Here is a 24,351-nt window from a genome sequence, read left to right as displayed (position 1 = left end):
TAGTATATATTGACTTTTCCCCGGTATTAAAGGGAAAATGAAAATAAGTGGCTTCAATTGGTAACCACATTTTTATAAGAAAATAATGGTGAAATTTCTATTCTTCAAATTTTATGCCATTTATGTTAAAAATTTTGTCAAATTAGAGATATGTGGGTCCTACACTATTCCTCTAATTTCCTATTGAATGAAAAAAATTATAAAGCAAAAATTCCTCTTCCAATATTGATGAGGAACGTATTGAACTAAAATTCATATATTTATGTTTATTTATTTCCTCAGCTGAAATTTCATTCTTCATTTTATTCTTTTTTTCATTCAAATAAACTGTCACCAATTAAAGCTTGTCTAATTGTTGCAAGTCATGTGAAACCAATCATTCCAAATCTCTCTTCACTTATACCTGGACAAGAAAATGTTTTAAAACTCAACTTAATTTCTTAGGTTGTAAATTTTATACAGTTCAAAACATATAGTAAGATAGCAATGTAAGATTTTCCATTTTTGCTATTTGAACATAACAATATACGATTTTCCATCAAATAATCAAGACTATATTTGAATAAAAATATAATAATAGTATAAGAACATTTTCTTATAATTAAAGTTTGTACAACAACATAACATCCAACTACATTAATACCATGCCATATAAAAACAGACCATCATTTCATTCACGCAACAAATAAATATCTCTAAAAATAAATAATTATACATAGGCAATAAAGACACATGTATTGTTTTTGTATATGCATTTAATTAATTATATATAGAGAGTGTCCCAACACCAGAAATTCTTGCATATCCATCATTTCTCACTTACAAAAAAATCAAAAACAAGAAACAAATAAATGTCCAACAAGGTTCATGAAAGGGGCGTGGAGATGGAAGAAAAAGGTTCTAAAAAGGCAACTAGAAAGATTCAAGAACTTCCAAAGAAGATTCTAAAAGATATATGGAAAGTTGGGAAAGACGATCCAAGAAGAGTGAAACATGCTTTAAAAGTAGGAGTTTCTTTGACACTTGTCTCCTTACTGTATCTCCTAGAACCTCTTTTCAAAGGCATTGGAAGTAATGCAATGTGGGCAGTCTTGACTGTTGTGGTCGTTCTTGAGTTCTTTGCCGGTAACTATAGCATTTTTCTTCAAAAATTTCAAAAAGTTTCAATGCATGGACAAAGATAGTTTGCCTAGTGATCAGTATATTAATATGTTGTGTAAGCTCATATATGTTCTTAATGATCTAAATGGTGTTTAATTTTAACTCAGGTGCAACCTTGTGCAAGGGGCTTAATAGAGGATTAGGGACACTAATTGCAGGATCTTTGGCATTTTTCATTGAATTTGTCGCAAAAGATTCTGGCAAAATCTTCCGAGCAGTTTTCATCGGTGCTTCAGTTTTTATCATTGGTATGTATTTTTTTAAACTTCACAATTAATGATCTCAAAAACGTATACAACATATGCAACCACAAGTTTTTTTCTACAATCATGTATTAATTTACATGTTTTCTTTATGTTGCAGGAGCGGCGATAACGTATCTAAGATTTATCCCGTACATAAAAAAGAACTACGATTATGGCATGCTTATATTTCTCTTGACGTTTAATCTAATAACAGTGTCAAGTTATAGAGTTGATGCTGTGATTAAGATTGCACACGAGAGATTCTATACTATAGCCATTGGTGTTGGTGTTTGCCTCTGCATGACCCTTTTGTTTTTTCCTATATGGTCCGGTGAGGACCTCCATAAGAGTACCGTTGCTAAGCTTCAAGGCCTCTCTTTTTCCATCGAAGGTACGTTACTGATAGATAGGAACATAAAAATAAGTTTTGATTTTGGACAATAAACTTTATCAAGAAATAGACATTTGATTGTGAATAAGAAAATTTTGTTAGATTCAATCCTTTGTGTATTTCAGAATGTTAATTGTGATTTTTCTTTTGGGAAGTGATATTTTTATTATATTTTTCATTTATTTATTTGATTATGTGTTATTTCTCTTAGCATGTGTGAAAGAGTACTTTGAAGAGGAGGAAAAAGACAAGGAGACATCAGATTCATCAGAAGATATGATCTATGATGGTTATAAGACAGTTTTAGATTCTAAATCCACCGATGAAGCACTCGTAAGTCAATTAAACCGAACATTTACTTCAGAACTCAAACAAACAAACAAAATTATCCAAGAAGTGTTGAATTACATGAGAATGTGTATATGGACAGGTAATGTATGCAAGTTGGGAGCCAAGACATACAAGACATTGTCATAGATTCCCATGGCAACATTATGTTAAAGTTGGAGCTGTTCTTCGTCAGTTTGGTTACACTGTTGTCGCTCTTCACGGTTGCTTGAAAACCGAAATTCAGGTAAATTCAAATTTTAAAATCGTGTATACTAATATGTATAGACTATAGAGCAGTATTGTAGGATTCATAGCAAAAAAAAAAAAACTAAGAAAAGCTAAGAATGTTGTTGGTAAATAAAATGAATTGAAACATGTTTTGGTCCATTTTAACTTTGTGATTGATATTAGAGGAATATGTGAATTCTTTTTGTAAAATATTACTATTGTCGATATATTCATTGTAGAAATACTAAGTTTTCATCCAATACTTGTTTGTACAGTACACTTTTTATGTTAACAGCAAGTTAGTAAATTTTCAGTTACATAATTAAGCTAATTGTTTTTTTTTCTATCAACTTAGTTAACTCTGATGTAAATAATTGTATGTTTGTTACTTTTGAAGACTCCTAGTTCTATACGTGTACTCTTTAAGGATCCATGCGTTAGATTAGCCGGAGAAATCTGCAAAGTTTTGACGGAACTCGCCGCAAGCATTCAAGACCGACGACGCTGTTCGCCGGAGATTCTCTCAGAGAGTCTCCAAGTGGCATTACAAGATCTCAACTCCGCCATCAAATCACAACCTAAGCTCTTCTTCGGCTCCGACGACAACGTTTCCCAAAACGGCAATAGCGGTAGACATAACCAAAACGTTCCGGTTACGCAACACATAAATAAAGACGCAAATGACGACATATCGCATCAAAAGGAGACTGGATCACTTCTTGGGCAAAACGGTGACGTTCCAGTTCAAAACACTGGGACGCCACGCGGCGAAAACAGATCGCGTTTTGGACCAAACAGTGGCGCTTTGCATCAAAACACTGGAACCCCACGCGGCGAAAGAGGATCATCACGTTTTGGACCAGACGGTGCAAGTTCGTTTTCAAGACTGAGGGCTGATACGTTGGAACGGAGATCGACGGCGGCGACCGGAGAGCGACGTATACTGATGAAACAACTGAGCAGGATAGTGGTGATGACGAGTCTTGAATTCTCGGAGGCGTTACCGTTTGCTGCCTTTGCGTCGCTTCTTGTGGAAATGGTTGCTAGGCTTGATAATGTGATTGAGGAAGTGGAGGAGCTGGGAACGGTCGCGTGCTTCAAGGAGTACGATGGCAACGTTGTTGATCGGACGGATGTGGAGGTAGTCGAGAATCCGGCGGATCTAGTGGTTGGCGTGGAGTGAAAGGAAGGTTATGACATGTTTTAGTTTGGACCAAGTCTATAATCTCTTTCCTATGGCTAAGTACTCGAACAGATGATCTTAAAGACTCTTTTCATTTAAATGACTAGCGAGTACACTTGAGCTATAGCGACTACGGATAATAATTTATGTTTAGATATATTAAAATCGGACCAGTCGAAATGTGACGTTTTTTTTTTAACCATCGGGGTTGGCCTGGTGGTGTTGAGAGAGCTTCTGCCTCAATACGCACCCGGGTTCGAACCGCTGGCCAGGCAATTGGGGTATCTAATTCCCCATAGTACCAAATGGTCCGTCTCGCGCCGAGGGGTTGGCCCCTGGGGGTGGAAGTCCCTCCAGGTTAATCAAAAAAAAAAAAAAAAAAAAAAAGAAATGTGACGTTTTTGGTTTAGTTTTGGATGTGATCCGATTCTCTTTTTGAGAATGTTTATTTTCGGAATTTGTGACATGAGGTGGTGATTTTCAAGGGTTCGCTACTAAAACTTTATGCGGTGTGTGGGATTTTGAGAGACAAATAAGGTAAAACTGGAGACACCTTGGAGTTCACTTGTAAAAAAAAAAGATCTTTTGCTATATTTCGGATGTCATTTCTGGCAAGTGAAGTCATACTTCATAAAGCATAATTAACAGATAAGAAAAAAGAAAAAGATAGGGCCCAACCGCTTCGAACCGGTGACCTATTGATCTGCAGTCAATTGCTCTACCACTGAGCTATGGACCCAAGTTGTTGTATATACTTGAAATCATATTATTTGGGTTAAAGTCACATTATTATTTTCATTTATTGGATGATATCACATTATATATAGGTTAAAATGTTTTGTTTCAAAAAAAAGTAGGTTAAACTGTCATATTTATCAATATATATATGGTCCCCCATCATTCTTGTTTATAAAAATGTTATAATGCATAATCATTATTATCTACTTATCACCTCCATAAAAGTTTGAAAGGTTAGTGACGTCAAGAAAAATTGTTCTTTATATAGTGTGTGGTCCAACTAATCATCATCGTAACACTGAGAGATCGTTGGATACATAAGACGACAATAATACACAGTCCTACTGAAGAAAAAGAAATTCCACAGAGAAAACAACATACATCTTCAAATACGTACCTATAATATTAATACATATAGTAAATCCATAATATTAATTGTAATAAAACAGAATAAACAATCGATATAGACCAGTGCTAAAATTTGGATGACTCGAACGATAAAAGTTGTTTGTCTTAAACGAGAGACCGACCTCGACGAAAGTCCATCTAGCAAGGAGAAGTCGGATTAATCAAATAAACCGGTTTGATCATACCAACTATTTGTCCAGTAACCAGTTTGCATAGATTCGTCTATGCTCTGATCTACATTTGCATTCAAGGTACTCGCTGGAACATCAACGTCTTGATTACCGAAAACCGGAAAATCAAAGTCTTGAAAGTAAGGTGCAACATCTTGGATTTGAGGATAGTCCTACAAAAAAAGGTCAAACCGGTATTAGATAAGTAAAACCCTTATCTGATTTAGTTATCAGAATTTAGAAAAAATATACGTACTTTTGAAGAATCAAGAATGAAATCAGGTGAAATCCAAATGTTGGAAGAGTCGGGATTGACAAATGAGTGAAACGGCACCGTTCCATCACGACTAGGTGAAGTCACACGACTTGAATAACCCGAACTTTCTCCTGATCCAAGTGTTTGTTCACTTAGGTTTCTTTGAATTTTTGAGTTACTCTTGTTCTCATTCTTCTTAGCCACACGGCATAACACAAAAGCTCCCTGTAATAACACATTGCATTCTTAATTTTATTTCATAAAAAAATTAAAACAAAATAAATAAAGCATTTTAGGGTTTGATCAAAATGTAAAGGCCCTCTCACCTTGAAATATTGTGAACCTTGTGATGAACTCTCATCATCGCATAGTCGATATTCATGCATGAGCCAACTGGTTCTATCGCCTAACGGAGCACGACCTTTATAGAAAACTAGGGTTTTTCTATAACCGACTGTAGAAGATGAACGACATGTAATTTTCCGGTCTTTTCCGGTTGCTTTCCAGTAACCCGCCTTTGTTCCTCGGTTTGTACGCAAACCATTAGGATATTTTTTGTCCCTTGAACAGAAAAAGAACCATTCCATGTCCCGGTTTGGGAGAAAAGATTTGTCTAAAAAGTAACAAAAATCATATTTTTTGTTAATTAAATAATTCGAGAAAAAGAGTGAAAATAAATTAATTTGATATTGAAGTTAATTATTACCTGGTAACTCCCACGGATCAAATTTATAAAGATCAATAACGGGGATGACTTCAAGCTCGATTTCGAGGCCTTCCACTTTTCTTTTCAAGTAATAGTCGATGAGTTCTTCATCAGTAGGATGGAACCGGAATCCTGGAGGTAAACTTGAACTTCCCATTTGCAATAACCCTGACACTAAGTGACTTTGTACACAAGAAACGGCTAAAATCTTGACCCACGCGTGAGCATTTAAAATTCAGAAAGAGATATTAATTACAATTGAAGTCACGATCACGAAGCTACAACTGTTAATATTTGAAAAATCCAGAAATAGAAACGCTTCTCAACGCTCGTTTTGTTGTTGAGGAGAGATTGCAACTCAAGTCGATGGCATTCTCTGTATGACAAGAACATTGTCCGAATAAGGGAAATGAGAAATTTGTTTTCTATAAATATTAACCGAAAATTCTTAAAAATCAAGAGATGATTTTCCGAGAAAGAAATAGTGGTGTGAAAGCTTCAAAAGTGATTTGTGAATGATTAAGAGAGTGACTAGAGATATAAGGTTGGTAGAGTGTTGAATGGTTATGGAGTCCTGAATATATATAGAACAAAGTTGGTAGAACATTGAATAATAAATAGATTTTTGTTGGGATTAGAAAAGTTGTTAGAATGCGGCTTTTATTTTTTACAAAACTATGGGAGACCGATAAAGTGATTAAGACATAACTTGTCTGAAGTGTTCTACAGAAGAAAAGAAAACAAAGTAAATATACCGATCTAGACTTGTTCACACTTAGGCGCAAGCAATTACCAACTCATTCATATTGGCTTTCTTTTGTTCAAACTTATATATGTATTGGCTTATAAAGCCTTATAATCTTGTTTGTTAGGCTTATCATTTTAACTTGACGTTATACAACTAATGTGTATGACGATGTAGTATGTCGTTTTGGTTTTGTTTGTATCAAATTAATATATCAAATTAATAGATTTAAATGTATTTTTAATCAGCAAATACCATATATTGTGTACAACTTTTACCTTTAAATGAGTTAAAAAAGTATCCAAGTCCTATTTTTCAATATTTTTTAAATATTACTACACGTCACCATGCGTAGGACAACGAAGTTTTTAGTGCAACTAATCACTTTTATGTCATAAAGAAGGAGAAAGTGAAAATGAAAACCACGAGTAGTCGGAACAAGCAGGTGGCCCAGCGGCTACTCTAATCGGACCAAAACATATTTTCAGCTTCTAATAAATTTATTTGTTCCTTAAGATATCCAAAGAGTCACTTTGAATATTTTTTTGGAAACAAAAACTAAGAAGTTGTCATACAACTATTAAGATATAAAGTTCTTTAACAAAAAAGAACTAGTATAAAAATAGAAAATTTTCATTTCCGGCAACGGTGGAATTTGTTGAAGCATGACTTTCCCAAAGAGGTTTGAATTGAAGTTGTGCAGAGCTGGAACAGAAATCGAGAATTTAAACGGGAACCAAGGTTATATCTGAACCTTTAATTAACTAACAAGAACTCTTGATTCTATCTTCTTTTTTTTTTCCCATCTGATTGATGAAACTTAAAACATACGAGTACAATCACTTGGGTCGAATATGGTTGGTGTGGCGATCTGATGTGAAAGTAACTCCAGTTTTTAAAAGTGATCAACTGATCACGGTCTCTATGGCTCTTAGTGGTGGAGATGAATTTTTTCTTTCCGTTATTTACGCAAAGAACACAGAAGCTGAAAGGTGTGTACTCTTGGAGGACCTGAAGAATCATCACAACTCGCCAATCTTCAGAAATAAGGCGTGGCTAGTGTTGGGAGATTTCAACGAAACCATGGATGTTGAGGAGCATTCAGATCATGAAACAAACCCATTTATAATGCAAGGAATGCGTGATTTTCAAAGTGTTACTCAACACTGTTCCTTACTTGATCTTCCTTCTCATGGTCCGCTTTACACTTGGAGTAACAAACAAAGTGAAGGGATTATATCAAAGAAGCTGGATCGAGTATTGTTTAATGATTTCAGGCTCAGTGCTTTCCCGCAATCGTATAATGTGTTCGAGGGAGGAGGGTGCTCTGACCATTTACGTTGTCGGATTAATCTAAGTTCTGAAATTCGTCGGCCTAAGAGACCATTTAAATTTGTCAATGCAGTGGCTGATTTAGAAAACTTCATCCTGATGATGTCGCAGTTTTGGAACAACTCTATTCCCATATTCTCGTCGACCTCATCTCTTTACAGATTTTCGAAAAAGCTGAAGGCACTGAAACCAGATATCAGGTCTTTAGCAAAGGATAGCACGGGGAATTTGACATCAAAAACGAAGGAAGCTTACGCAGAGCTTTTTCAAAAACAGGAACTCAGTATGCGTGACCCATCACAAGTCAACTTGGAGAATGAGAATGCTGCTTATGAAAGATGGGATAAAGTTTCAGGTCTTGAGGAGAAGTTTTTGAAACAGAAGTCAAAACTTCACTGGCTCAATGTTGGTGATAGGAGTAACAAAGTATTCCACATAGCAGCTACTGCAAGAGATATTCAGAATTCGATTTATGAGGTGGTATGTCGTGATGGGAGAGTAGTTCATAAATCAGAGGAGAGAATTGGGGAAGCTGAGAGTTATTTCCGAGAATTTTTACAATATAAACCACCAAACTTTGAGAGGATTGAAATCGATAAGCTTCGCGAGTTGCTATCTTATCATTGTTCTGATACAGTAAATGAGATGCCACTGAAGGAAATCACAGCAGAGGAGATAACTAAAGTGTTATTTGCGATCCCAAATGATAAATCACCCGGACCAAACGGATACACAGTGGAATTTTTCAAGTCAGCTTGGCCAGTTATTGGAAAGGAGTTCATCATTTCGATCCAATCTTTCTTTGAAAAAGGTTTCTTGCCAAAAGGAATCAATACCACGATTTTGGCTTTGATACCAAAGAAGACAGGAGCCAGAGAGATGAAAGACTACCGTCCAATCTCATGCTGCAACGTCATTTACAAAGTCATTTCGAAACTTATAGCGAACAGATTGAAGAATACGCTGCCGGACTTTATTGAGTTGAACCAATCCGCTTTTGTAAAAGGTAGACTCCTCATTGAGAACCTCCTTCTTGCTACTGAGCTGGTAAAGGACTACCACAAAGACTCGATATCACGGCGATGTGCTCTGAAAATAGACATCTCAAAGGCTTTCGACTCGGTTCAGTGGAGTTTTTTGCTCATGACGCTTGAGGCCATGAACTTCCCTCCTAAGTTCATTCATTGGATATCTCTTTGCATTACCACGGCTTCTTTCTCTGTACAAGTAAATGGTGAGTTGGCTGGCTACTTCCAGAGTGAAAGAGGTCTACGACAAGGTTGTGCTCTTTCTCCATATCTCTTTGTCATATGCATGAACGTGCTGTCCAAACTGCTGGCTAAGTCTGCACATGCGAACCAGTTTGGATACCATCCAAAATGCAAGAACCTGGGACTTACTCACCTTAGTTTCGCTGATGATTTAATGGTATTTACGGATGGACGAGTACGATCAGTTAAGAGTATTGTGAACGTCTTTAACTATTTTGCAAAAGTCTCAGGGTTGAAGATAAGTATGGAGAAATCCACAATCTATTCTGCCGGTATGACAGATGAGAATCGTCAAGAACTGCTTAATACATTTCAGTTTGCTTCTTGTACATTGCCGGTGCGTTATCTAGGTATGCCTCTTCTTACGCGTCAGATGCGAAAAGATGATTATCAGGTGTTTATCGAGAAGATAAAGATGCATATTAGCTTATGGACCAACCGTTTCCTGTCTATGGCTGGTCGGTTACAGTTGATAAAGTCAGTATTGCTAAGCGTAGTAAACTTTTAGATGACCGGTTTCAAGCTCCCGGGGCAATGTATCAATGAAATCAACAGCCTCTGCTCTGCTTTTCTTTGGTCTGGTCCTTCTCTTAATGTGAAGAAAGCAAAAGTTTCCTGGGATGTGGTCTGTCTCCCTAAGAAAGAAGGAGGTTTGGGTCTCAGATCACTTAAGGTGATGAACAAAATCCTTACTCTGAAACTGTTATGGAGGCTCCTGTCTTCTCAATCTTCGCTTTGGACTAAATGGATCCAGACTTATTTGGTTAAGAACGACACAATATGGTCTATCAAGGATACAACAACTGCAGGATCATGGATGTGGAGGAAGCTTCTGAAGTATAGAGACATCGCAAAGCAGTTTCATAAAATGAAGGTGGGAAATGGAAACCAAACCTCTTTCTGGTTTGATTCTTGGTCTCCACTTGGACGTTTGTATGATATCACTGGAGTCCGTGGGTGTATTGACTTGGGTATAAGAGCGACTGCAACGGTTTCTTCAGCGTTGCTTTTGAGAAGAAGACGTAGAAGCCATCGACAAGATAATCTGAACATTATTGAAGCTGCTATGGAAGAACAGAGAACCAAGCTATCAAATGAAGAGGATTGTGCTGTCTGGAAGAGTTCTCCTGATGCTTATAAACCTGTATTCAGCACAAAAAACACTTGGAGTTTACTTCATCAGCAAGCTCAAACTATCGACTGGCACAAGAGCTTATGGTTCAAACATCATACTCCAAAATTTGCTTTCTTTACTTCGTTAGCTATTCAGAACCGTCTAACAACTGGTGACCGAATGCTTCAATGGTCCTCTAGTATAAACCCAGCGTGTGTGTTCTGCGACCAGTTGGAAACTAGGGATCATTTGTTTTTCTCATGTCCATTCGCTGCAGAGGTGTGGTCTCGGCTAACCAAAAACCTTCTTCGTGGGAGGTTCACCACAGACTGGACAGAGATAATAGATATTACCAAGGATAATAGTCAGGACTTTCTTTCCATGTTCCTAACCCGCTATGTTTTCCAGCTTTCTATGCATTCTTTATGGCGAGAAAGAAATGACATAAGGCATGGAGCTACTCCAACGACAGTCTCGGTTTTGGTCGGCATGCTTGATAGGCAAGTCCGAAACAAATGTCTCTCCTTCCGTCAGGTTCGAAATTTCACCTTCGCTGCAGCCTTAGGGGAGTGGCTTTCCACTAGATAGCATAGAGTCTCAAAATCTTGAGTTTTCTTTCCTATAAAATGTAGCACAAGTTGCAAAACAGTGTATTTTCTTTTTGAGTAAATTTAACATATATTCAAAAAAAAAAAAATTCAACAGCCGGCGGATACATATTACCATCCCCGGAAACATAGCCCATACAAAGGAATCCTGAGCCCAAACAAAAGGCAACACATACAACAACTAAAGCAATCACTTAATTAAACCTTACATTCATACATCAGAATCCGTAGACAATCTTTAATAAAGAAAATAGCAGTAAGTCAAACAATCCTAGAACTGCCGGCACTCTTGCCAAGAACCAACCAAGCACAAGGAGAGTAAGCGAAGAGGTGGCCAACACAACACACACAAGACCAAACATACTTGAACCCACCGTTCACGGTACCAAGCCAGAACCAAAACGCCTAACACGAAACTCCACAAAGAGAAGAGACCAGCACCAGAAACTAAAGCCCCCTCCTCCAGCGAAACCTTCATCGGAAGGCCTAAAACCCCAACCTCCTTATACTGCTTCACCAGAAGCCACCGAGGGACGAGCGAATCAGACGAACAACCGGAATAAACTTATTAAAAGGTCGCGAGAAGGACTCCTTTAAGACTGAGAGATAGAGAGGTGAAAAGAAACTTGAAACTTCTGAAGAACAATAGGCATGTTCTGCTCACCACACACAGCCACACCACCATCATACCTCCACCTACACCGTTGTTGAACCCAGACAGAAGACAAACAGTAAAAACCACCAAAGACGCCTCATATTCACTTTCTCTGTCAACTAACAAACATCAGATGGAATAAATGATGAAACACAAACCAAGCTGAAGCAATCAGACAAGGTTAACCCAAAACAACAACATCTGGACCGGATTCTAAGAGATCGACAACTCCAGATCTAGAAATCTAAAGTAAATCCAAAACCCTAAAAATCCAAATTTGATAAGAGGACAGGAAGAGCTGATGATGAAAAGAGGGAAAGACAGATCAAACTACAAAAGAAAACTAGAGATCCGACTCTAATGTTGTGTAAGCCATCGGAGCCGAAGGATCAGCGACTACTTTTTCTTTTCTTTTTTCTCTCTAGGCTTTTTTTTTACTTTAAAAAGTGCTACTATTTACTTTAATCCTAACTCTTGATTCTATCCTAGTTATGGAAAGTGGAGATAAGTGAATATTTTAAAAACCAAGCTAGTCTACTAGTCATGAATATGAAAAGTGACTTAATCATGAAAGAGCTACATGAAACAAGACATTTAGAGCATTACTGGTTTTTCTGCTACCACCCGCAAACGCAGCTTTTGCGGTTGGTAGCGGTTGACAGCAGTTCGAAATAATCATTCAAACCGGTACAAATCGTTTCAAACTGTTTGGAACCTCTTAAAATTAAAAGCTGGTTCCAGTTAACGTTTGCGGTTGCGGGTGGTTAAATAAATATAATTTTATTTCAAAAATATTTTAAAATGGAAATATTATAAATAAAAAAACATATACATATTTTATATATTAATTTAAATTCACAAACAGTATCATAATTTGTTTTATAAAAATTTTAAACTAACTATTCATTAATTTTTTAAAAAAATTAATATACATACATATATAAAGATATACACATATATAAAATCAAACAAAATATTCTCTTAAAATTCTTAATATAAATCTTCAAAAATAATTAATTAAAATTATAACTTTCAACTAATTAAATAAATAAATAAATAAACATAATATTATTATTAATCATGTTATATTGATAATTATTATATTTTATTACAATAGTATGTTTTATGTTTTTATAATATTATAATGTTATTATTGGTAATTTATTATTAAACGATGCAATAACCAGTTACAAATATCCCGCAAACGCAACAATTTTTAAATGTTGTGACAGTCACACAAAACGCTTAATAACAATTTGAAATCTGCACCGCAATCGCAGCCGCTGCGTTTGAACCAGTCGGACCTTTAATGCAGTTAGTATTAGAAAGACATCAAATGATGAAGAGAAAAAGTGACAACGTTCACTATGTTTTGAGTGCTATCGAGCAAGAAGGCCTAAGGTGCTTTTGGTGCGATATCAATGAATGACTGTAACAGATCTCTACCATTTTTGGTAACACATTTCTAAGTTTTATAAGTAAATGAAGTCTTCAAATATTTTTGTATGTCTTATAATCTTTGTACACATTTTAGAACATCCTAAATGTATACATTATACATAAAATTGCATTACCTGATCGAGTTCCCTTTTAGTAGGACCAACCAATATAATTTTCCATAGCAGTAGGCAAAATGGACGACTAGAGAGATACGATTATCACTGGCCAATTATGGAAATGTAGTCTGAAGTTCTTTTTTTTTGCTAAAAAATGTAGTCTGAAGTTAATGACAGCCAGTGGCCTAGCTAGTGTAATAAAGTACAAAAGAACGACTTCAGTTGACGGTAACAGAGGTTTGGTTATATTCTATACAAATGTACCTTGTCAGTTGTCATTTTGGTAAATTGGGAATATTCCCCCTACTACTTTATTTACAGACGCTCACTTTAACCTAATAACCCATGGTAACGTTAAAAGCATCTCCAATAGTGTTTTATTTTATACTTCTTGCTTCACTTTTTGTCCCATTGCTACTTCAATTTTTTTTTTTTTTTTCACTTTTTGAAGAATTGAACAGTATTAGTATTTCTTCAAATTTGTCATCAACTTTACAGGCTCATATTGACTATGTGAACCACACTGAGAGATCTTGATTCATGTGAACTACAAAAGACGTTTTCTTCCTAGCACTGCGGGCTAAGTTATCCGCATTCTTGTTCTACGTTCTTGGTACATAGATAAACTATGCTCGGAAAAACTCTCTTTCAGGCTGTTTATATCTTCTAAATAACTTGCAAACGCTGGCTATTCTTCTGGTTCTGAAACCATCTTCACCAATTGAGAACAATTCGTTGCAAACGTAACCTGAAATTGTCGTAAGTTTTTCATGCATTTCATTGCCCATAGTAACGCTTCCATCTCTGCATGAAGAGGAGAGAGGGAAGCCCGGACATTCCTTGCTCCCATCAAGCCCTCAAATCCTTCTAAGGTATTGTACCATTTTTGACCTGCAAAAATATCATTATCTTTCCAGGAACCATCCGTAAAACACTATCTTCCTGGAATTGACGGAAGAATCGTAGCCTCTACCTGTGGAGTCCTCTTTTGGTCATTCAATATTTGTGCCTAAGCCCAGAGTTTTGATTATGTTTCTGCCAGTTTAACGGTATCCAGAGGATCCACATCCAGTTTACTAAAGACTTTGTTATTTCTTCCTTTCCAGATGTACCATAGTATCCATGCAAACTGATGATCCTCCATCTGTGGAACAACTCTCCAAAAGAGATGATTCATGTTCACAAAGAGAGAGCTTGTTGGGAACATAGCTAGATTTGTTGGAATCTTTGAAAGAGCCCATACCTGAAGTGCAGGAGGGTATTCAAAAAAAACATGGTTGATCGATTCCTCCTCAGCTCCACATCTTGCACAACAGATGTCTCCGGGTATCCCTCGCATATGCAAATTTTTCTTAACTGCTATGCACCCTGTCACCAATTGCCATAGAAAATGCTTAATTTTCGGTGGACACCGTATTTTCCAACAATATGCCTTCAAAATATCCACCGTGGGTCCAAACACTAATGGTGGTTTTTCCTTATCTGGGTATATCCTTTCAACCTGATATCCAGATTTAACCTTATATTTTCCATTATTTGTGAAATGCCATCCTTCTTGATCTGCCATCCGAGTTCTACTCAGTGGTATACTTTCTATCAATTTCACCTCCTCTGGATTCACAAAGCCCGAAGCGCCAGTGAATTCCATCTTCGAAAATGAGGATCAATAAAAGAATCCACTGTAAGGTCTGGGTAAAGATTGTGTTGATTTTTATTAGCTGGTCTCGGGCGAGTGGTTGGGAGCCAAGGATCATTCCATATGGATATAGAGGATCCTGTTCTCACCCTTTTGATTAGTCTTTTGTTTACCAAAGATCTAGCAGATACAATACTCCGCCAGCCATATGACGGAAAATATGAACGAATCGGATTCAGGGGTGATGCATTCCTATAATGCCGACCTTTAAAAACTCGAGAAAAATAAAGTATTTGGCTTCTCTATCAGCCGCCATAATTGTTTACCAATCATCGCTGTGTTGAAATCAGTGATATCTTTAAACCCTAAACCTCCATCGTCCTTACTAATACATACTTTATCCCATGATTTCCACTGCATTCCTTTTGTATTACCGCCAGGGCTCCACCAAAATTGTGATACCGCACTTGTCAGTTTTTTTTGCAGTAGCCTTGGGTAAACGATAGAAAGACATCACATAATTTGGCAAAGCCGTAATCACTGATTTGATGATCACTTCCTTTCCTCCTTTCGTAAAGAACTTAAAAGTCCAGCCATTGATCCTATTATTTAGCCGATCCTGTATGAAGACAAAAACTTGTATCTTAGAACCCCCAAGACTTTCCGGCAGGCCTAGATAAGTTCCCATCCCTCCCAAATTCTGTATGCCCAAAATATCTCTTAGCTCTGACAGATTCTTCGATCTTGTGCCCAAATTGAATTAAAAACTTATCAAAGTTTATTAGTTGACCTGAAGCTATCTCATATTCCTTTAAAATCCTGAGAATGGTGTGACACTCTTCCTTTTGAGCTTTACAAAAAAAGAGACTATCGTCCGCAAAAAGCAAATGTGATATTGAAGGGCATGCTCTAACCACCTTTATTCCTGTTAATTATTTCTCCCTCTCCGCCTTCTTAATATTTGCTATCAAAGCCTCGGTGCACAGAATAAATAAATAGGGAGATAAATGATCTCCTTGACGTAAACCCCTTTGTGGCACAATGAGGCCCCGAGGTTGACCATTTAAAAGGACCCGATATTCAATCGATGATATACACTCCACCATTAGTTTAATCCAATGGTCATGAAACCCCATTTTCTGTAGTAATGCCTTAATAAACTCTCATTCTACCCTATCGTAGGCCTTACTCATATCTGTTTTGACTGCCATATACTTTCCTTTACACGCCTCATTAGTCCGTAATCCCTGAAACATTTCTTGTGCTATAAGAATATTATCAGAAATCAGCCGTCCTGCCACAAATGTCGATTGCGTTTCTGATACGAGAGAGGGTAGCAACAACTTCAAACGTTAACACAAAACCTTCGAAATAAATTTAATACCCTACATTACATAAACTAATAGGTCGCAACTCCGTCATCCTTGTAGGTTTTTCTATCTTTGGAATCATACACATATTAGTAATATTTAACCTTGAATCCATTTCTCCAGAAACCAAAAAATCATTCACCATCTCCATCAAATCTCTCTTAATAATATGCCATGAGTGTTGAAAAAAAAGAGTTGTCATGCCATCCGGTCCTGGTGCCTTCTCTGGATGTATTATAAACAGAGCCTCTGTGGCCTCATCCTCTGTCGCTATCCTCAATAATCGTTGATTCATCTGTGGAGTTATGCCCGGTGTTACATCTTTGAAGAAATACTATTCACTTTTTCATTTTTCGAAGATACACTTTTTAATTATAGATTGGTCCTTTAACTTTAGTTTGTTTTTATTTAAAGAAACTATAAGAGCTAATATTACCAACTTAATTTTAAAGTTTTTATAAATTATTTTTATTCAATCAATTTAAAATATTAAATATACTAAAAACATATTTTTTCTTTTTTTTACTAATATTTTAGATGAAACACAATTAAATAAATAATATAAAACTGAAATACATGATAAACACCAAACTAAATATATAAAAAAATTGGTGCATCATAAACTAAGACTTAATAATCTGGTAAACCACTTCCAGATCCACTAAGGTTATTAAAATATTGTTCAAATGAAGTTGCCGCTTGAAAAGGCTCTTGAGCTTGTTGTTGTTCACTCCTTTCTACTAAAATTCGATTTTGCTCATATTGAATTTATGCATGAATGTTAGGGTCTTGTATGGAGTTCAAATCACGAAATAAAATTTTGTTCTCTTCTTTAAATTTCTTCACAGCATAATTCTTGTTTTGAATCTCCAAATGTTGTAGTCTTTGTGCGCTTATTTTCTCTAATTGCTCCAATAGTTTTTATTTCCTTCTTCCAATTTGTTAATAACAAATGATGTTTGATCATCATTTTTTTCTTTTGAGTTTGACTTTTTTACTCCAATTGGTTTTTAGATGAAGATCCACTCATTCTATCTTCTTCATCATCTAAATTCATAGAAAATGTAGACAAACCTGGAGATTCTTGTGTAGCGGAATCAGATATAACATTTTCCAACTCTGAACTGCATCCCCAAAACCACATGAGTTTGATACTTTTCTCGTGGATGTGTCACCATCTTTAAACTTTTCAAAATTCTTTATAATGCTCCATACATGATCGAATTTCCAACCTCTTTTGTATTTTGGATCACCCAATAACATAAATTTGGCTTGTTTAAACTGCATATAATTTAAAAACAGAAAACATTATTGCAAAGTAAGTAAAATATATATTAAACAAATTAAAAACACTTACTATGTCATCATTTGAAGCACAGCTTGGACATATGTTTTCACATTACTTGACGCATGGATGCAATTTCTTTGTTGCTTTCTCAACAGTTTGAATTCAACAATGGATGTCTTTCTTTCTACGTTCACTCCAACTTGCATCTTTTCCTTTCTCGTAAGCAGCTGCTACATGAGACCAAAATTGGCCGAACGACTGATAAACACCTTTGATTGGATCTTGAGATATTTTCATATATACTTGACATAAAAGCATATCTTCTTCATGAGTATATCTAGCAGAACGTAACGGCATTTTTGTAAAGAAAGTTAAAATAAAATGTAGATGCAATAGAAAATAGAATGATTCAATGTTGTGAATGAAAATATAAAACTCAACATGTTATTTCGGATACTAGCTTATGATTTTCCCGGTGATGCAGCTGATGAATCATAAAAATTGGTGAATCAACAAAAAATCGAAAGTGTGAAAAGATTTTGTCGGACAATTGTGGAAATATTCTCAGAGGAATACTTACGATCACCAATACCTGCCGATGTTTAAAACTGCTGAAGATTGGTGAAAAGTGAGACTTTCCGTAAATGTTGGGTAGCTTAGATTGCATGGAAAAATTGTTTGACCGCTTGGGCTTGACTTTATGCAGGTCGTTGTGGATCACCAACTATAATTCTTGAAGCTGTTGCGGATTACGTTCTTTGGATATGACATGCATATTTCAGGATGTCGGGCAGCAATAATGATATCAATGTCTTGGAGTCTTCACATCTTTTCTCCAGTCTTACTCAAGGTATTCAAGGCAAAGAATATAACATGGGCTATTATTTAGCCGATGGTATATATCCAAAATGGTCTACCATAGTGCAAACTATTCATGAGCCAGTGTGTTCGAAGAAGAAATATTTTGCTACATAACAAGAAGCATGTTGGAAAGATGTGGAACATGCCTTTGGAGTTCTTCAATCACGCTTTGCAATTGAGAAAGGACCAGCTCGTTTTTGGAAAAAAAATGTGACACATGACATAATGACTACATCTATAATTTTAAATAACATGATAATTGAAGATGAGCGTCATCTTGATGCTCCAATTGAAGTTGGTGGAGAAGTTCCACTTCCAGAGGTTGATATCGAAGAGCATGATGATATCCGTTTTCAAGAATTTTTAGCTTGATTTAGAAGAATTAAAGATCAAGAAGCTCATTTCACTCTTCGGAACAATTTAATTGAACACATGTGAGAAAAATATACATCTCATGCTTTTTTATAAAATCTAGTGTTCTTGTGTTATTTATTTATGTTATGTGTACTAACTATATTATATGGTAATGTTTATTTTATATTAGTTAGCAATTGTGATGAACTATTGTTAAAATAAAATAATTGGGTAAAATTAATAAACAAGCAAAAGTAAAAAGTGTTATTGATAAATAATGATAAAACTGAAAAGGAATGTATATGGAATATTGTTTTTGGAAGAAAAAAACGAAATAAATTATTGGAGAACATATTTCTTCATTTTTTGAAGAAATTCATATTTTGAAAGAAAAAAAAGTTTACCATTAGAGATGCTCTAAGGAAACATAGCCGAAAAAATAAAAAGATATTAACCAAAAAATTTGGAAAGCACAAATTATGGAGTACCTATTGATAGAAGAGGGGTTCTAAGCGATCACTAGCAAAGATGTGTCGAATGCAATGCATCAAATGGTAGAAATTAATTGAAAAGAAGTGTGTATACAGATAACGGACCTACTATTGACCACCCTTTGTAACTACTAGTAATCTCTTACGTGTGAGAGCGTTTTAGTCTAGTGTAATAAAGGAATTAATGTTTCTACATAGCTCTATAAGTGACTAAGAGCACGTTTATAGGCAACTCTTAACCTCATGCCTTAGGTTAATTAATCAAAAAAAAAGAAGAGGAAAACACGGAGTAAAACGAAAGGACGTTCCTTAATTAAGTGTTTGAAGACGCGTTCCTTGGTGCGACGTGTCAACCTGTATTGGGTAGAGGAACGGTGAAGTCGTTCTCGTTTCTTTCTCTCTTTTCTTTCTCTTCTCGTTTGCTCCGTAAAGGTGACGAAAATGGCGATTGTTTCGCCCTCTCGGTGGAGGTCGTCGACGTCTACAGGGGTTTCTCTCGTCGATGATGGACAAAGGCGATTTCTCTCTCTCGTTGCTCTCCTCGACGAAGGAAACGGCGATTGCTCTCTCTCGGTGCTCTCCTCGACGAAACGGTGATTCCTCTCCCTCGCGGTGGCTCTCGTCGAGGAAAGAAGACGGTGAACTCTCAATCGGTGGCTATCTCTCTCTCCTGGTGGCTCTCTGAAACGGCGATTGTTTCTGAAGGGAATCGAAAGGTAGCGTCTCTTTGATTCTTTCAACTATGCATGTTTTGATTCTTGTTTGTTTTCTCAACGGGATCAAAAGGTAAATCGTTTCTAATTTTCCTTTCATTTGTTTTCTGTGTTTGTGTCGCTTCACAGATGGATCAAGACGCATGATCCAGGATTGAGCTAGAGGCGTGAAGTGGGCACAAAACCTGTCTCTTTGGCAGACAAAACCGCAAATCGCAAAGGTACTTTATCTTTGATCTTTCTAGTTGTGTAAATGTTTCTCTTTGCTCTGATGAAGTGGATTGCGAATGTGAATGTGATTTTAATTATAGTTTGGAATGTGATTGTGATTTATGTTGCAGAGGATTACATATAATTCTTTGTAATGGTTTTGATTTGTTTCTGTTTTTGTTTTGTCTTGAGGTTGTTTGATCAAGATGCTTGATCCAGTTGGTGAGACAAAAACGAAGATGCCTACCATCGTTCATACAGGTAAATCACTCTCTTTACTCTGCGCAATTGGATAAAGTGTTAGTTAGGAATGAATTAACTCGTGGGTCAGTGTTTGGTTAGGTAATAAATTGATGTTTGTCGTGGTTAGATAGAAATCAGATTATGGTTGGCATAGGTAATAAATACTTTTTATCGTTATTTGCTCAACGTCAAGAAGCTGTCCGAAAAGATGTCGAGCGTGCTTTCGGAGTCTTGCAAGCTCGATTTGCCATTGTTAAAAATCCAGCACTTTCTTGGGATAAAGTCAAGATCGGGAAGATTATGAGAGCATGTATCATACTCCATAATATGATAGTAGAAAACGAACAAGGTGAATACACTCAATATGATGTTTCGGATTTCCAACAAGGAGAAGGCAGCGGAAGTTCACATGTTGATCTCACCTTTTCTACAGATATCCCTACAAATATCGCCAATCAGATGGGTGTTCGAACAAGAATGCGTGATAGACAAGCGCATCAACAACTGAAAAGTGATCTGGTTCAACATTTATGGCGTAAATTTGGACGTGATCAAGATAACAACTGAACTTGGATGCTGCTTTCAAATTATTATCGTTTATTTTATTAATCTTTGTTTTAATGTTTTTATTTTAAAATCTATGTTTAAATTGTTTTGTTTAACTTTGTTTTATTTAACAAATAAATTTTAACTTTTTTTAAAAAAATATGTTTAAATTTAAATTTAATATTTTTTATTGTTAAGAACTTTAATTAAGAAACAACCAATAAACCACTATAATTAAGTGTATCTTAACAATGTTTCTTAACTTAATGATAATAGTTAAAAAGTCATTATGCCCCACTTAAGAACCACTAAGAGTTTTGCCAATAAACATGCTCTAAAGGATATGTGAGTTTTCTTTTGGACTATTGAACCAGATTTGCGGAAGTACAAAACATGTATCAATCGTACATATATATATACAATGTGAATATATTTATCTGTTTGTCCAAGACAACAACTTGTGGTATGTAAGCCCTTTATCAAAAAAAAAAAACAACTTGTGGTATGTTGGTCTATATTAATTAGTACCTGGCCTTATGATTCAGTCAGACCTTAAACTGATATTGTGCGTGTGACAATTACAGGACGATAAAAAATAGTTTAAACTCCCTTACTTTAATTAACTATAGTTTTTGGGGTACAAATGTTTGAATAACTATAATATACTAGATCTAGTTTTGGTTTAAAGATAATGGGAAGTTGTTAATCATAGTTAGACAATTAACAAATTGGTAAATGAATTTGTTTGTTTGTTTTTACACCAAAAAAATGAATCTGTTTTATGATGACGGAAAAAGAAACATAAAACATATCTCACCAAAACGCCAGCTAGTCTTAGACTTTTAGTTCTAAGCTTATGAAATATAAGATATTTGAACGTTAAAAATTGAGTTATAATTTGAAGCCAATTAAATTGATAGATTGGTGACAACGAAACTATGAGAATTTTGAACATGACACAATCATCTTATCACTTAATCACACTTTGTCTCTTCACCTTTTTGCTTTCGGTTCCCTTATTTTATTTCTCTACTTTTTTCTCATCTCATCTCTTTTTATCATGCACTTTTAAGTTTCTTAACCGACTATAAACGTTTTAAGTACTGGACATATATATGTACCAAATAGTATAATTAAATTATTCAACAAATTAGGCTTACATCATTGTTTTATGCAGTAATTGCTTTCCCATATGAGCGGAGCGAGTATAAATTAAATTTCTTTATTGTAGCCTGAGATTTTAGCTGAAAATTAGACTAATTATAGCTGCAATCCCAATGACATACAATTATGTCATGTGAAAATCAATTAGTGATTTTTTGACCAGCAGTACGATTTTATTTTATTTGACTATACATTGGCACTTTGCCAGAATTTGTTTTGTAGTTGTTCAAAATATCAATTTTAGGTAAAATCATTATCCTGAAAACACAACACTGAAGCTAGAACAACATTTGTATATATGAGCCAAGCTAAGATCTAAAATACTTTTAGAATAACTTCTACGCTATAATCATCTTAGAAAGAAACCTATTTAAAAGAAAATCTTAGCCCAACACTTCTACATTACATGTTACGTAGTGATTTGTTGCCTAAAAACAACCTAAGACAAGTATGCTTTTTCAAAAATTAAACAGTTCAGATAGTTTACTTGAAACCATTATTTTGGGGGCATCTGCTCGAGATCATAACTATAATAAGTGTATTTGTCATAAAAAGACTGTTGAGTCAGATCTAATTCTTTTATATGATATATTTACGGTATTGGAATTTGATTTGTAAAATGCAAATTAATATAAAAACCTCCACTTTGTGTTGGGATATCTAGGAACAAAATCAAGAACGCTTTTTGAATAAGTATATCTGAATATATCTTATTTGGTTTGGTTAGTAACAAGAATTTGCAGGTTGTTCCGTCTCATTTGACTTTGCAACTCAAAATTTCTTCTTAATAGTTTTAGACTGCAATGCAAAATTTAGGTTTTCTCAAATGCCCAAGTCCCAACAAAGTGAAAATTACTTAAAAGGAGAGAAAAATTTGCATAGTACTAAAGTAACAACGGTCCATTTGACCAAATTTTGGGTCATAATTTAAAGAATTTGGTCGCATTTTGTAAAGAAATTTGTCAGAATACTTTGTTAGAGTTGTATTATATTAGTATAAATGTTGTTTTCACCATTTTCATGCGGTTATAAAACAAGTATGATGTTCTATTGTGTATTTACAAAAAAAAATCTGACGCCTCAGTTTGTTGTTATTTTTTCAATTTCACACTTTTTGTAAGAAAATTGAATATTTTATTTTCAAACAATATTTTTAGACTAATTTAAATTTTATTTAAAATTTTAAGTATAATTCAATATTTAAGGTTACACTCGGGTTAATGTAAACTATAGAATCATTGGGACATTAATTATAAAGGAAAATACTACCGAGACGAAGACAAAGTATGGATTATTGGTTAGTATATTTAATGAATTTGGAAATCCAAACTAAAGTTAGTGTTATTGGTTTTATGATTTTAGAATCCATATTGAATCGTGTGTTATTGATTTAATGATTTAAAAATTCTAATTAAATAATATGTTATTCATATAGATTGACAAACGAATTTGATTTAATAGTAGATTTGAATGAATTTGTGTAGATTTTTTGTAAAAATAGAAAGATTCAAATCCGAGAGAAAATCTCAGAATTTTTAAATAATAATTTAAATTCATATGTTAGATTTGAAAATTGTAAATTTTACTTGAATTTATAAATATTATATAGTTTGCTAAATCAGTTAAATTATATAAACCAATAACACTTCTCAAAGTCCTTCAATTTCATCCCATTTTAGCAAATTTTCCTATTTTTCAACAGAAAAAAGAAAAATCTATTTGGTTCTAGATTTGTTCAAGGAGTTACTAATATTTTTTTATTAAGTATAAAGGTCGATTTCTAGAAAATGAAAGTTATATTTTATCTACAGCAGAAGTTATCATAACATGTGTGTATGCAATTGTTTTCGTGGATCCGAGTCTCGAAGAGAAGAGCATAGTCGTATTGTTATTCGAATAATTGCACGTAACTCTTATCATATCTGGCGTCAAGAGAAATAATATCCTCCGTAACCAAGTTCTTATCCCTCCGAACACGGTCTTCAGGATTATTGATCGAGAAGTGTGAAATATTTTCTTAGAAAGGAGAGGAAGGAGAAAATACAACACTCTTTTGTCTTCTTGGCTTAAGTTTGAGTAAGTTCTGTTTTAGAAATCTGTAAAACTCTCTGTAATACTTCTTTGTTTTTCCTTTTTTTACCTTGGAAGTGTTGTCTTTAAGATTACAACTTTGTAAGATACTTTTTTCATATTATATGATATTAATGTTTTAGCAAAAAAAAAAATTTTCACGTAACTGAATGATGGACCATCATATGATTAAATCATAATGTAACAACCGATACTTACACCTCCAATGGTGTAAATATCAAATTGGTTTCTTAGTGATGGAAATTTAACAATGATTTAGTTTTTATTTTAATTTTGTATATAAAAAG

The 24,351-nt window shown here is 34.9% G+C and overlaps 2 protein-coding genes, 1 long non-coding RNA gene and 1 other non-coding gene across 4 annotated transcripts; 2 read left to right on the top strand and 2 right to left on the bottom strand.

The window, feature by feature from the left end:
• Positions 1-851: 851 nt before the first annotated feature.
• LOC106409994 (aluminum-activated malate transporter 14-like) lies at positions 852-4,738 on the top strand. The gene is made up of 6 exons (XM_048764178.1): positions 852-1,125; positions 1,269-1,409; positions 1,525-1,797; positions 2,009-2,130; positions 2,228-2,371; positions 2,729-4,738. The coding sequence occupies exons 1-6, from the start codon at positions 852-854 to the stop codon at positions 3,536-3,538; spliced, it is 1,764 nt and encodes a 587-aa protein (XP_048620135.1). The 3' UTR covers positions 3,539-4,738.
• TRNAC-GCA lies at positions 4,207-4,277 on the bottom strand. The gene has a single exon. It is a non-coding gene; the product is annotated as a tRNA-Cys (tRNA).
• On the bottom strand, positions 4,513-7,387 carry LOC106409451 (NAC domain-containing protein 96). The gene is made up of 4 exons (XM_013850089.3): positions 5,817-7,387; positions 5,437-5,723; positions 5,111-5,335; positions 4,513-5,027 (listed from the first exon to the last, which is right to left on the bottom strand). Exons 1-4 carry the CDS (start codon positions 5,971-5,973, stop codon positions 4,842-4,844), a joined length of 855 nt encoding a protein of 284 aa, XP_013705543.1. The 5' UTR covers positions 5,974-7,387; the 3' UTR covers positions 4,513-4,841.
• Positions 7,388-13,367: 5,980 nt separating this feature from the next.
• LOC111208101 lies at positions 13,368-20,259 on the top strand. The gene is made up of 3 exons (XR_002660161.2): positions 13,368-19,813; positions 19,940-20,031; positions 20,213-20,259. It is a non-coding gene; the product is annotated as an uncharacterized LOC111208101 (long non-coding RNA).
• Positions 20,260-24,351: the final 4,092 nt, after the last annotated feature.

The sequence above is a fragment of the Brassica napus genome, chromosome C7 (genome assembly GCF_020379485.1).
Source record: "Brassica napus cultivar Da-Ae chromosome C7, Da-Ae, whole genome shotgun sequence".
Classification (NCBI taxonomy): domain Eukaryota; kingdom Viridiplantae; phylum Streptophyta; class Magnoliopsida; order Brassicales; family Brassicaceae; genus Brassica; species Brassica napus.
This window is presented reverse-complemented; position numbering and strand designations above follow the sequence as displayed.

Coding starts and splice junctions, on each gene's coding strand:
- LOC106409451 (XM_013850089.3), bottom strand. CDS start 5,973: ATGGGAAGTTCAAGTTTACCTCCAGGATTCCGGTTCCATCCTACTGAT. Junction 5,724..5,816: donor TGATCCGTGGGAGTTACCAG/GTAATAATTAAC, acceptor GTTACTTTTTAG/ACAAATCTTTTCTCCCAAAC. Junction 5,336..5,436: donor AAGGTTCACAATATTTCAAG/GTGAGAGGGCCT, acceptor GTGTTATTACAG/GGAGCTTTTGTGTTATGCCG.
- LOC106409994 (XM_048764178.1), top strand. CDS start 852: ATGTCCAACAAGGTTCATGAAAGGGGCGTGGAGATGGAAGAAAAAGGT. Junction 1,798..2,008: donor CCTCTCTTTTTCCATCGAAG/GTACGTTACTGA, acceptor TATTTCTCTTAG/CATGTGTGAAAGAGTACTTT. Junction 2,131..2,227: donor AATCCACCGATGAAGCACTC/GTAAGTCAATTA, acceptor GTATATGGACAG/GTAATGTATGCAAGTTGGGA.